This window comes from Xiphophorus couchianus, chromosome 20 (assembly GCF_001444195.1).
Source record: "Xiphophorus couchianus chromosome 20, X_couchianus-1.0, whole genome shotgun sequence".
Classification (NCBI taxonomy): domain Eukaryota; kingdom Metazoa; phylum Chordata; class Actinopteri; order Cyprinodontiformes; family Poeciliidae; genus Xiphophorus; species Xiphophorus couchianus.
Window position 1 is genome coordinate 14639597 of NC_040247.1, and position 14288 is coordinate 14653884.

At 36.8% G+C, this 14288-nt stretch overlaps 1 protein-coding gene across 3 annotated transcripts in view; it reads right to left on the reverse strand.

Annotated features, from left to right (window-relative positions):
* cfap20dc (CFAP20 domain containing) overlaps positions 1-14288 on the reverse strand; it is a 42156-nt gene that overhangs the window by 3865 nt on the left and 24003 nt on the right. For 2 of the 3 annotated variants that reach the window (XM_028001822.1, XM_028001825.1), the window contains 2 exons: positions 13049-13288; positions 3045-3106 (listed from right to left, as the gene is read on the reverse strand). In XM_028001822.1, the coding sequence (XP_027857623.1) occupies positions 3045-3106; positions 13049-13288 (302 nt within the window). The remainder of the gene's footprint in view (positions 1-3044; positions 3107-13048; positions 13289-14288) is intronic. The other variant, XM_028001823.1, reaches the window with a different exon arrangement.

Consider the following 14288-nt stretch of genomic DNA (forward strand, 5'->3'; position numbering starts at 1 on the left):
TCATTTGTGCACCTGCCGACATGAGAGACAATAACAAAACGCATGTCATCATGTTAGATTTTAAAATAAGCTGCCGAAGAAAATACATCACATGTTACAAAAAAAAAAGGAAGCCATGGCAACATAAAGCTCAGAGACTGGAGCATTTTTGTTGTCAAGGAAGCTGTAGCTCTTAGCAGAGAGAAAGAGTTGCAGTGGTGCCAGGATACTCTAAAAACATTATAATAGTATTCACTGTAAGGGTGTATGAGGATGCAAAGCCTTGAAGAAAACAAAGAAAACAAACAGAAATCCTGCGCAGCTGCTATTTAATATGTAAATCATGACTTGCCTCTAAGTCTAATTTCAGCATTACAGCTGTAGATGCTGTAGAGCTCCCAGTCAATACTACTATCCATTTCAGTGGACATTGAATCAAATAACATCCCTTCACTGAGCAGTCATACAGTTTGTTTGTTAAATACAACAAAAAGGAAAACATCTATCTTGTTTGTTCCTGCAGCTAAGGAGATATTTTACATCTGTTCTTACAAATACCACAAAGACTATTTAAACACATGGGAGACACACATGAGTTCTCGCCGGGGTACCTTCCTTTTCATCAATAAATCAGAAGCGTTTGGGTGGGTGGTTGGAGGGAGTTGCATATTTTCAGTAGCGGATCTGTGATGCAACCCCTTTGTCTTCCTTTGTAACACATCACATGGTTGTGTACACCCATAAAGAGATGGACAAGCACAGAGACGTGGCTGTGCTTTAGCGAGTGCTGGCGCGATATAATGTCTGCAGAAGCCTCCAAGGACAACTGGATCCATTCATACCCTGCCACAGCAGGGCGCTCAGATGGATAAATAGTACACAATACAGCCCAGATAAAGGCTGGGATTTAGTCTCACTGAGACCGAGCGGTATACTGTGACATGTTTGCAATGCTAGATTATTTATCATTCTTTGTTTTTATTGTTTTTTTAATGAAACCAACAGATGTATTAGAGGAGGTTTTGAACCTATTTTAAAATAACTCAATTCGCTAAGCTTGCTTCTCTCTCTGAGGACCAAAACAAATTTGACAGACAGTGATCATAAAGAGATAGCACAGCCCTGTTAGAATGCTTATTTTCTGTGATGACTTGAGGCCAAGATAAATAACTTCTGAACTTTGTATACCTTTATCGTGACCTAGAACCTATGCCACTCAACTTAACAAAAAAAAAAGATATTTTTAGGAGAAAAGAAAGAAAGTAAAATATTGGTTTTAGATACCTTATAGCTGATGATGCGTCTTTTCATTTTGTTATTGTCTTTTAGGATAGGGGCCCTATCAGCATCTTGACTTGGTAATATTTGCCCTCGCCTCTAAAAATCAGATTCAAGTCTGGACTCAGGCTGGCTCATTCTAAGAATCTTTAATGCAATCTTCTTCTGTTGAACCCACCAATTCTTTAGCTGATTTGGACGTATAGTTTTGGAAATTATTTTGCAGGTCAAAAGATGCAATTATTTTGCATCTTTAGTTTTCTAACAAAAGCCTGTTGGTTTTGCAGCAACATTGAGCTGTAATTGGAACTGCTTATAATTCCCTCCACCTTGAATTATAGTCCCAGTTTGAGCTTAAGAAACAAAAAGCAGATGCTCCCCACACCCAGCTTCACTTTGAGAATTAGTTATTTTTAATTTTATGATGTTCAGTATTATTTTTGCACCAAAAATGTGTCTTCCACAAATAATTATGTTGTGTTGTTTGTAGGCCACAATAATGTTGGAAGCAATTCTAAATGATTCACATTGTTCTCAGTTTTTTAATCTACTCTGCTTTAGGGTTATACAATTAAATTTTTCTCACCATTTTGTGAAAAATTACAAAATGGCACATATAAATGATAGGTGTGAAACATTTCAGACAGTGTTTCCCACCAGTAAGAACATTTTTGTTATGCAGCAGAATGTAGTTCAGCTTTAAACTTAAATGAAGACAGGAATTAAATTCCTTCTCCTCTGGTAGTAAGAGGTTACTACTTAAAGTTTTATTCTTTTTGAATTTCACTTTAATCTGCAGGCAAGTAAAACGATGTGGGCCATATCCAATTGTTGTTCTGCATTAAAGATTCTAAAAAAGACTCTTTAATATCTTTTTTAGGACATAAGGAAAAGACACTAAAGGAAAGACTTGCTCTTTTAATTTTAATTTTGCTCTTTTTAATTCAAAAGCCCAAATCAAATGTGTACCTCAAATTTCCCAGCAAAATTAAATTTCTTATCAAATAGTTTCCAGATATCAAGCCTGTCAAGCATAATAATCTGTAAAAAAAAAAAAGAGGAAAAAATGCCATTGTGAAAATGACAACAGCAGTTCTGGGAGAAGAAAAGCACAGTACCTGACATACTCCAAGTTTATTTGGAGTCTTCTGAGAGCAAGATAAGCCCCAGCCTACACATCCATCTGACAGTTGACATTTAGAGTAAATATTGCAGTCACTGGTAACCATCTGATTATGATTTTCTAACTTTCTTTTTTTCAATGCCTAACTCTGGGCTTCAAGGCCGTTTGTTTCTAAGGCAATGCATGATGTACATCAGTGGTGCTTACAATTTTATAAACTATTGTCTTCTCTTCACCAAGGCTATTAATAATCCAATACCCAAAGAGGTTAGACAGCATATCAGTTCTGTTTAATGGGAGCCAGTCTTTTCACAGTCAGACATTGAAGTGCAACGCATTTGAGTGTGCAAAAAATAAATAAATAAATAAAAATCTATGTCTTCATCTATCCCAAAAAGTTTGTAGTTTATATTGTATTTTTTTGGCTCTAGTGGCCTTTATTTGATAGTTAATTGACAGGAAAGTGGGTAATGAGAGAAGGGCAAGATATGCGACAAGGGTTGCCAGGCTGGGAATCAAACCTGCGACCGCCACATCAAGGACCGGTGCATCCATATGTGGGTTGTGCTTAGCCCCTACACCACCACAGTACACCCCATTTATATTGTATTTTAAACAAAAAATAAAATAAAATACACGTCTATAGTGAGACACATGCTTTTACCTTGGGTTTGATTGAAGCAAGGGGTTCATTTCCTTCTGATAATGATGTCCCTGATTCACTGCCTAGATGAAAAAAAAAATGTCAGAAGCTGCTTTAAAATGTCACCGATGCTCAAGTTCAGCACATTTCCAGAAATTCTTATTATTTTGTCATGTCCATGACATGTCAGTGTGAAGAACAGTACTAAGTATGCGATTTAGAGACAAAAAATAAATATATCTGCATCAAGAGAGAAATATCTTTTTTTTGTCCCAATGAGTAATGAAGGTCACTGTTTGTCAAACATTGATGCTTCTAAACAGAAAGTGGCAGTTTTTCAAAGATAATTGTCGCAGGGCATTTAGCCTCTCTTCTGCACAGAGAGAATTTCACAAAATCAGATGTTTGTAGCAGTTGTATATTAGAAAGGATTGAACTTAGAAATTGGGTAGGAAGTGGACATGGTATTCCAGTAAAATACTGAGGTGTGAAGAATTTTGCCGAACTTTACTGCTGTTGTGTTATACTCATACTTTAAAGCTGATCTTCATCAGTGTGAATGAGATTCACTTTCCAACACAATAACTTTGCCGCATTTTACCTTAAAAAAATTACTGGCTGCTGCTGTGAATGCTTTGGGTCACTGCCTATCTGTTCAATGAAACAATGTCATCCGATTTGCTGCATTTGGGTCTATCAGAGCAGAGAGTACATCTTCTTTTCCTACATAATACCTTTGAATGCTTTGGCCCAGCGCATCATCAGCAGACACTTGTGACCCGGTGACAACAGAAGCCATGTGTGTCCTTGCCATCTTACTTTCTCCACACGTTTCAAAGATGATATATGGTTCAGATCATAAGCCATTTTAACATTCCCTTTTCCTATTTTGTATTCAGCATACTGGTTAATGTCGATCTTTTGCCCTTTAAAGAATGTTGTTCTTGAGTAATGGTGAATGAATGATTTGCACCTCAGGGTAAACTCTCAATATTTGCACTAATGAAGTTTCATGACAGATGTGGATAATGATCCACCATTCTACTCTAGAGCATTCTTTTCTTAACTGCATTTTCTGAGGAGCTTTTTCTTTAATACTGAAAGCTTTGCCACTACAGCTGTCTCCTATGAACCTCTAGGTCCTTTAATGTTGTTAAACTCAAAATGCACTTTTTTCTATCACAGAATGTACCAGGCTGTACTGGTTTTTTTTTCATTCTCAGCATTCCTGCTGTCTCTCTGATAGATTTTGATTTGTTTCTGCAACCTAAGGATGGCTGGTTAAACTCACACTGAGAGCTTGTTTGACTACATATTGTGTGTCTGCAGCAACAGTTTCCAAATGTAAATGCATCAATTTCATAGCTGTTCTTTCCTAAATGATGAACAAATAATAAATGTTGTGTGCGATCTATAAAAACTATCACAGTTGAAAGTACCTGTTTTTTTATGTAGTTCTTTTAAAACATGTTTTCTTTTTTCTAATTATACTGTGTTGTGTTTATAATGGTAACTGTTAAGAAAGAAAACTATTAAAATGTTTCTTTTGGTAAATCATAAATGTAAATAGGATACAATGTTAAGATTGTTAAAATGCTTTTGTACTATATGTTATATTAAACAGTTAATTAATGGACCCTGCCCCTGTTGAATAAAATAATAAATTAAACTCAAGGATTCTTTCTATTACAGAGCTATAGTCACCAGCCGTTTTATTAGGTACACCTTGCTACAAATAAGTTGGACCCCATTTTTCCCTTCAAAACTGTTTTAATACTCCTTTTCTTCACAGATTCAGGTAAGTGTTAGAAACATTCCTAAGAGATTTTGGTCCATATTAACATGACAGCATGAGCATCTCACCGTTGCTGCAGATTGGTCGGCTGCACATCTATGATGCAAATCTCTCACTCCACAGGATCCCTAAGGCTCTGATAGATGAGATCAAGCAACTGTGGCGGTCACTGGAGTACATTGAACGTATTGTCACAGTCAAGAAACCAGTTTGAGATTACTTGAGCTTTGTGACATTACCCTGCTGGAAAAAGCCATCAGAAGATGGGTATACTCTGGTGAAAAAAGGATGGTCAACCAGCAGTACTCAGCTAGCTGTGTGAATTAAAGCCTTCGTTTTGTGTTCTTAGCTGACAGGAGTGGTACCTGTGTGGCCTCCTGCTGCTGTAGGCCATCTGCTTCAAGTTTTGATGCACTGACACTGCTGCTCTCTGGTTGTTTCCTCTTATTTGGACCATTCTCTGTAAATCCGAGAAAAGGTTGTGCATGAAAATCCCAGTACATCAGCAGCATCAGCCATGCCGCCATTCAGCTTCACTTAAATTCCCTTTCCTTACCATTCTGATGCTCGGGTTGAACTTCAGCGAGAAGTTGTTAGCACCTCTAGATATCTAACTGAATTGAGTTTCTGTCATTGGATTTGCATATACACTATTTGTGTTAAGAAGCAATCGAGCATGTGTACCTAATAAAGTGGCCGGTGAGTGTATACTTCTCTACAACCTGTTATAAAATTATTGTTTAGAATCACAGCTTTGAAATTAGGCAGCTTCAGCATGTCTGGGTAAAAAAAAAAGTCAAATGTGTCAGAGTTAAAACGTCTACAAACCCATTTCTAAAGTGTTCCCCATATAAAACTATAGAATCCAGAAGGCAGTACACACTTGCTTTAAAGTCATAAACCAGCCCATCTGGTTCCTGACCTTTCTACATGACGAGCATACACTCTGGAAATCGCATTTCTTCTGACGGGGCCCCACCCATGTTTAACATGGGGTCTTCAAAAGGTTGCCTTGTGGCAGGTGCACGTGCAGCCCTGCAAAGAGGGCAAACCAGAGGAAGACAGCTTTGAATTCATCTGCTGAGATGTACTTTGATTTATTCTCTGCTTTACAGCATGTCTTGCATCCTTGAGAAATGCATATAGAGCCATATTATCTGTATTTCCTTTCGCATTTGTGGAGAACCATGACCAAATTCAATGCACTCTTGTCTGAGAATTAAACCATGCCAGTGTGGCTCCTATTATCAGCGGAGTAATTTCTGTATTTCTGGAACATGTCCCTCAGGTAGGCATTATATTCAGTGTGAGAAGTGTCTTGTGGAGACACGGTTCAGAATATCAACTCACGTCTCTAACACAAACTGTACCACTGGAACTACTCAACACAAAGGCACACAAGAAAATGAAGAAGACCTAGAGGGAATTCTTACAAAAGCCTATAGTTCTTTAGTTCCACATTTTTATGTAATTTATGTATGCATCATGCTGCCTGGTCAGATTGGGGCAAAAAAATATTTTTGTGTTGTACAACTATATTTCATGGTTCTACACGAAGATACACCGCCAAAACACACAATCTTATCAATTGTTATTGTCTTAGTTTTTAGTACAAATATCTTAGTAAACTTGAAATAAGACTAAAGTACAAGTAACTTTTCAGTAAGACATCTGAGCTTGTCTTAAGTCAAAAAATCCTGAGTGGAGATAAAAACTATTAGATCCATTGGCAGATTTTTTTTTTTTTTAATTTTGAGAATAATGACTTGTTTTCTGTTTTTAACATTTTTTAAGGGCTTTATTTGAAGTGTAACAGGCTAGCAAGTCAAAAAAGCTGGGATTTTTATTGAAACCAAAGAAAAGAAAAGAAAAAAAAACAGAAACACACAATAGATCTAAGAACCAGAATAAACGGGTGGGCTGTGAAAGGTCAACACAATGAGATCAAGGCATCCATAAAATAGAAAAGAAATAATTTGATGTATAATTCAAAACAAAAACAACTGCAAGAAAGGCAGAAACAAACAGACAGACAGATCTTGCTGAGGCTAAATACCATATTAAAGTCTCAGGAGTGTTTTTGAGTGTAAGGGCTATTTTATTAGAAGACTTTGATGAAGAAGCAGGCACACTGGAGCTTTAGTCTTTGCATTGCTTGATTTAATTTGGTCTGTCTGAGTTGTTCCGCGGCCTTTCTTTATGTAATCTTGTAGTAGAAACTAAAATTGCACCCTGAGGAATTCCACAGGTAAAATGGACTGATGATGACATGTTACCTGTAGAAGACTAGGAAAGAAAAACAACCAGAAACTGAAGGTTAGGAACCATTTCAGTATTCCACTGTAACATAAAAAAACAGCCCCACATCTAATCATGTAAACTTAGATAAACTGGAATTTCAAACAAATTGAACAGAACACAAAAGTGCATCTGCTGTTCTCTGACGTACATCATTTATTTTGAACAAACACTATTTTCCATTTGCCTGACAGCAAAATGTGGTTTGAAAGTTCAACTCAGCAGCTGTAGCTGAGGCACTGATGGCATGCCTGACACACAAGTTGCTGCTGAGTTTCTCAGAAAAAAATCATACAAGACGACTGGCTTTTACAGCTGACATCTCAATTGCTTGCATTCTCTCACTGTGTTATCAGTGATCATGGAGCTGTAGTTTATTATCGTTCCACCTCACTCCACTTTTGTACATTAGGATCTTGCATCCTGCAAAAACAGAGAAAACCTTAAGAGCTGTTTGTCTCTGGTAAAATTAGGACTTTTTGGAAAGACAAAAAAAAAAAATAATTAAAACATTCAGGAAGAAGCTTTTAATAAAAGCATGCATTGCATCCCCATAGGCAAGCATGTTTAAATAAACCACAGCAGAAAATTACTGCTTACCTCAAGAGCATTTCTTTTAATCAAGGCTGTTTTCAGGAGTTGAAAGGTGGTCCAACTTCTGTCTCATGGCTGTTCTCTTTCATTTTCTATATATGCAACTCCAAGTGTTTACTTCCTCTGCTTACTTCCCAAACAAATTTACAGGCGAGGCAGTAACAATGAATATTTGCTCCTAAGTGAAACAAATGTGTATTGTGTAGCTCTCATTGAAACCTTACTCAGCCACGGCTTTTAAATGTAATCATATTACAAATTCAGTGTAAATAAAACTTTATGTAATGTAATACAAAATACAAGGAAAATGTAATACAAATGTGTTAATTATTATGGAAGGCTATTTTCTAACTCTCTTATCAATTAACTATTTTTCATAAAACATTTTTTGCCTCAGCATACATCTTATTTTACAAAAGGACGATACAGAAAAGTCAAACTGTATGATTAGAAAAACTGTGTTAACAGTACAAAGATTTTTAAAAAAGCAGAAAAGAAAAACTGTTCCATATCATTTTCTGTACTCAAAAGTTGACGTGGGAGGTGCTGAAGTTGGAGTGTTAGAGAGGGCAGGAGGTTCTTAAAGAGACACAGGCAATTTCAAAGTGTCAGATACAACTATAATGCAATGTCAAATTTCTTTCAAGTTGTTTTTGATATATGCAGCATTTTCATAACAAGTGATGGTAGCATAGTTACTTGATTGTACTATAAAATTACACTATGTACCTGGGAAATGTATGACCCTCCCCCCTTTATTTATAAAGTCTCAGTAATGTAGAAAAATAAAGTTCTGAAAGCTTTTGCTGTTATAAATAACAGCAAAACCAAAATCAGCTCAGTTAATCAGTTAATACATTCTCCTTTCAGGAGGACAGATGCAGATTTGATCTGACTGGAGTGTCTTTCTACCCATGTGTGGGTTTTTCTCACTGGCCTGCAGCTACAGACAACACAAATCTAAAACCAAGCATGTTAGGTTAATTACTGATTCTGAACTGGGTGTGAGCACAAGTGGGTGTCAGGTCACCATTTTGGCCCTGATATGGACTTCCAACCTGCCAAGGGTATACTCCACCTCCTTCCTAAAGAAAGCTGGGAAAAGATCCAGCTTCTTTCTTATAAGATAAATCACATACCACTAATGGATGAATAGGTTGAATTTTTACATTAATATTTATATTAGAAATTTAAGTTTTCACAAACCTTTTAACCAACATGAAATATAAGTAATGAGACCATTGTGTTTACAATTTAGCAGTAAATTGGACTTTTTCAACACAAAGGTTACATTAGGGTTAGGCTACATAGCCTCTATATTAAGTGCTTTTATCCACATAGTGTTGTATCTGAACACTGGAGTCTCTTATCTATTCCTCCCAATGATGAGAAAATGTTTGTGGCGGCATGTGACCTCCTATAGGAAAAGTGCTGTGCCAAGCTGTTTCAGAGCTTCCTCTCCTTTTATTCTGTCAAGCTGATACAAGTACTTTAGGTAAAAAAAACCTAAAAAAAAAAACTCTACTTTTTTAAAAGACGCTGATGTCATCACTGTTGCTACTTCTCAGGCAGCTCGCCATAAACATAAAAAAGTCACCTTAGCAACTACAAAATGGAGCCGAAGTAAGTCCGCCTTGAGTTGTTGTGGCAGGATCGGTCAGAAAGGCGTTTTCATAACAAACAAAGGAATGCCCCATTTGTTGGGAAAGATTGTCAGGGCACTTTGTGTTGCTGGTGATTGTTGAGCTTTTATCATCGTGCAAGTTGCAGGCTTGTCATGAGCTGTTTAGTCAACACTGACATGTAAGAAAGCTCTTTTGATGAGGCGACTGGATGAAGCTCTCTACAAACGTTTTTGTGGCATTTAAAATACCGGAGTCTAGTCATATGTCTTAACCATTTAAATTCTTCACAGCAACTGTCATAGTCAACTTGCCTAATGGTTTTGGTGCAAGGAGAAAAAAAGATCAATTTTTGAAGAAAAACAAAAACAAAACATTTCTTGGTATTTTTCATTTGTTAAATGCTTTTGTGCATTTTTGGGGTTCTGTTGGAATCAGACTTTTATCTGTGGTTATTATTGTCAAGATAAAAGCAAAAGTATTAAATTCGTTTGAGCTTTTTCCAATATTTTCACTGAAAACACAAACTTCAATGTCATTTGCCATCTTTCAGTAAAGATAGAAGAATATCTGATATCACTGGTCAATCTATCCGCCAAATTCTTATATATATTTTTTTTTGTGTTGTATTTATATTTACTTATATTCTTATATTCTATATTCTTATTCCTTGTTTCTTACATAATTTAAGGTTTTTCTTGCATAATTTAAGGTTTTGGTTACTCACATTTGGTGTGTACCTTAGTATTTAATTTGTATTTTTGTATTCTTTTGCACTTTACTTACTGTGTGTTATCTTTGTTTTTTGCCTGGGAGCTGCTGGTAACTTCAATTTCCTGAGGGAGTCTTCCCAAAGGATCAATAAAGTACAAGTCTAAGTCTAAGTCTAGATGATTTTCATTTTTTTTATTAACAAGCAGAGATCCAGAAAATGTGACATATGTATTCAGTCCAGTTTAAACAGATACCCCTGAATAAATTTCAGTTTAAACAACTGCCTTCAGAAATGACATATTTAGTAAATAGTCCACCTATGTGTAATTGCAGCTCAGTATAAATCCAGCTTTTCTGTGAAGGCCTTAGAGGTAGGTTAGAAAACGTTACTAAAAGACAACATCATTAAAACCAATGAGCACAGCAGACAATTCAGGGAGAAAATTGTAGAGAAGCTTAAAGCAGGGTTTGAAATAAGCCAAGCATTGTCCATGTCACAGAGCACTATGTTGTCTATAATCTGGAAATGGGAAGGCTATGGCAGAATCGCAAAGTAGTCCAGACATCCACCTAAACTTAACAGCCCTGGGAAGGCGATCATTAATTAGAGAAATCAGCAACCACAAGACCCATAACTCTGGAGCAGCTGTAGAGATCTACAACTCAAGTGGGAGAATCTGTCAACTGTTAGTTGTGGACACTAGATTGTGGTGATTTTGGACTAGTGTAAAGAGAAAATCAGAATAGAAAGAAGCTCATAAGTAGTCCCATTTGCAATTTGCCACAAGCAATGTTTGGAAGGTAGAAAACATCTTACAAGAAGCATTTTTGGTCAGATGAGACCAAACTTAAATCTTATTGACAAACATGAAAAATGCAATATGTGGCAGAAAATTAACATTGCACATCACCCTGAGCACAAGAGCCCCACACAGATTGCGGCCTTATTGCACTCTTGGATTATTTCTTTGGCAAGGAAAGGGAAAATTATTTAGAAATTATGGGAAGATGAATGGAGTTAAACACAGTTCAATCTTGGAAGAAAACAAGTTTCAAAAGACTTAAGACTGGGATTTAGTTTTTCTTTCCAGCAGGACAACAACACTACACATACAGGCATACTGAGACTAAAAGACAACGCCATTGTCTTTTAGTCTCAGTATGTCTGAAATTAAAAGATATATTTTTAGTCTCATACTAATAGTACAAAGATAACAAAGACCTCAACACCTTGTAGATGTAGTTGTGGTAAAAGACAGTTTTGCAAAGTGTTGAATCAGTATGCGCTGTATACAAATGCAAATAACATTTTATGTAACAGTTTCCTTCCATCTTGCAATTCTGCACTACTACATATTACTCTAGCAAGATGCTGTAAATAAATCCACTGAAGGTTATGCATGTTCGTTTCTAACTTCAACTTCTTTCACTTTAATTGAGGCAGCCTGGTGGTTTCAAAATAATGAAAAGGAGATCTTATTATCAACAGAGCTGACTTCTATTAGTCTGCTTCTGACAAAATGAGAAAAATATACAAGAAGCACAAACACTTTTGCAAGGCACTGTGAAAAAATGCCACAGAAAATTATGCATCATCATGTCTCACTTTATGTTCTTTAGTTCTCAGTTTAATTGAGGGGGTTCAAAATAATAAAAAATAAAGAGCTACTCTTTTTCTGAAAAACATGTTTTATCACAGTCTAACCACAGAGCAGAGTCCTGATAAAATAGGAAAAATATTTAATACATTTGAAAGGCAATGTAAGACTCATTTTTGCCCCCAAAAATCCCTTACCTATAAAGTCTGAGACCACATGTAAATGTGACACCTAATTTCACACAACTGCTTAATCTACAAGTAGACTGCTAGTAATGCAAGCCTCGCACAGCATCGCCCGGGGGAGAACTTCTGTCTGGGCTCTTACAGTGGCTGCTGAAGCAGTGAAAACCAGCAACAATGGCACGAATGACAGCAGTGGGAATCACTGAAATCCCAGCATCCAGGGACAAGAAATGGCTTGTCATTTCCTGTGAGTGCCTGCCTTTTCTATTAAGGTTCCATGATTATCTTCTGGTTCTAAATGCATCACTTCATTTTTGTTGGAGGTTTTATTTGTTACAGTGTCTCCAAATCTATATCCGCTCTCACAATGTGTTGTACTGTGTTTCCATCTTCTCTTTATTTAAAAGCATTTTCCCTATATACTGTTGGTGGTGCTGTTGTCATACTGTGCATATTAAGACTTTTAAACAATGCATCTGACTAGAGATCACTTCTGTAAATCTCTCTCAGTCTTTCAGTAAAGGCTTCAGGAACTTATATATATATAAAATTGGTGACCATATCTGTTTGTCCTCACACTAAGCCACAAGATAAAAATCCCTTTGGTACCACTTCTGTTTATGTGTAGCTAGAATCCCAGTACTTTAAAGAAAACCTGCATGTATAGAGTTGCTAACAGCCCTAGAACCTGAGCTTTTGTGATGATTTTTATTCATTGGGGATTCTACAGTGAAGCCAGCAGTGTTCTATCTTCATAAAAGAGTTGTGCATATGCTAATGGATCATAATATAATGACCTTCAGTAGCCAAGAGCAAACTGCACCATCTTTGAATTCTGTAAAGACTTCTGGGGGATAATTTCAACTGACCTAAATAATTTTCAGTCACTGAGGGTGCTGTGGATATGATGCCAGTGTAATCTTAAAAGCAGGAAAAGCCCAATAAAAGTGCTACTATCTTCTCCATCCTTTGTAATGCAGAAAGCACTGTAGAGAAGAAGATGCATTAGCACTTCAGGGTGGCATATGTAGGGGCTTGAAATGGAAATTAGCAAGAGTGAGGGTCAACTAGGGTCAAAGGAAATATTTCAGACAGAAGGACAACCTACTAATGACTACATCACTCTGCTGAGCAGGGTTTGTTAGGAAAGAGTTAACGAGGACTGATGGACTGATGGAACGAGGACTGATGGAAAGTATCAGAGCGTGATGGCGCATACTTGTGAGATGTGGGTCCAGGTTGAGGCATCGTCACTGCTCAGGCTGATGCTGACATCACACTGGTGGACTTGAGATGCGCTGAGGACAGGAGCCCTACATTCATCTTCGTCTTGCTGTCTTTGCAGGCTTGCCAGCATTTGGAGTTCCTCGTCATCGTCTTCACACATCCTTGTGCTGGCGTGCAGTTGTGAGACACAATTACTCGACTCAACAGTCCTCAGCATCTCATTTTCTTCTTCCTTTAAATTTATTATCCATAAAAGATAGAGATCACTTATTTGGAGGCTATCCTTTTTTTTTGGCAAACTACACACTAAATTCAAAGATGTGACTATCAGTCCATGTTTATTTCATACCCCTTGAACTTTTCCACATGTTTACAACAAAATTCAACGTATAATTTACCAATAAAACCAAACAAAATTCATACTCATTTATACACCCACAACCCGGTTTTGATGTAAGATGTTTGTGAGAAACAGTTTCCACTACAGGCTCTCAACTGGGCTGGGACGTAAACTGCTCATTCTCATGCATCTTAACTTTCTCAACTCTTTTTTTTTGGCTCTGCATTTAGTTCCACTAGTCTTTCCATTAATGCTGACCAGCTTCTCTGACCCTCTTGAAAAACATCCCCAAAGCATGATAATGCTGCTCCCAGGTCATACAGTGAGCATGGTGTTTTTAGGTATTTAGTTTTCTGTCACTGCAATTTTAATGCAGAACAAAAACAATAACTTGATTTTAGCTGACCCAAGCACCTTCTTGGATGTTTGTGCCCCTTACATAACTTACATATTTAATTTACAGCAACCTTACACTACCGTTATTTCTTTTTTTTTTTTTTTTTTTAACAAATCCGTTATTTTTGGAGGACTAATAAATATCATGTCAACAGATTTTCGCACCTCAGCTGTTTGTTGACTAATGCTCTCTAACGAACCCATGAGGCCTAAGCAGAGCTGTATTATGTTGGGATTACATTGCACACAATTACATTTCATTTACTAATTAGGCGACCTGAACTGCATTTTTTGGGCTTATAAGGGCAGAGACATTTTAGATTCTTGGCATTCATTTTCCTTCCACTTAACAATTTTTGGCCCCTTTGTGCTGGTCTATTATTATTATTACTACAATAAAACAGTGACATTTGTGATCGTAATGTGGCAAATTGTAAAAAGGTTCAAGGTGTATGAATCTGTAAGTACTATATTCTTTGCAGTCAACATAGGAGTG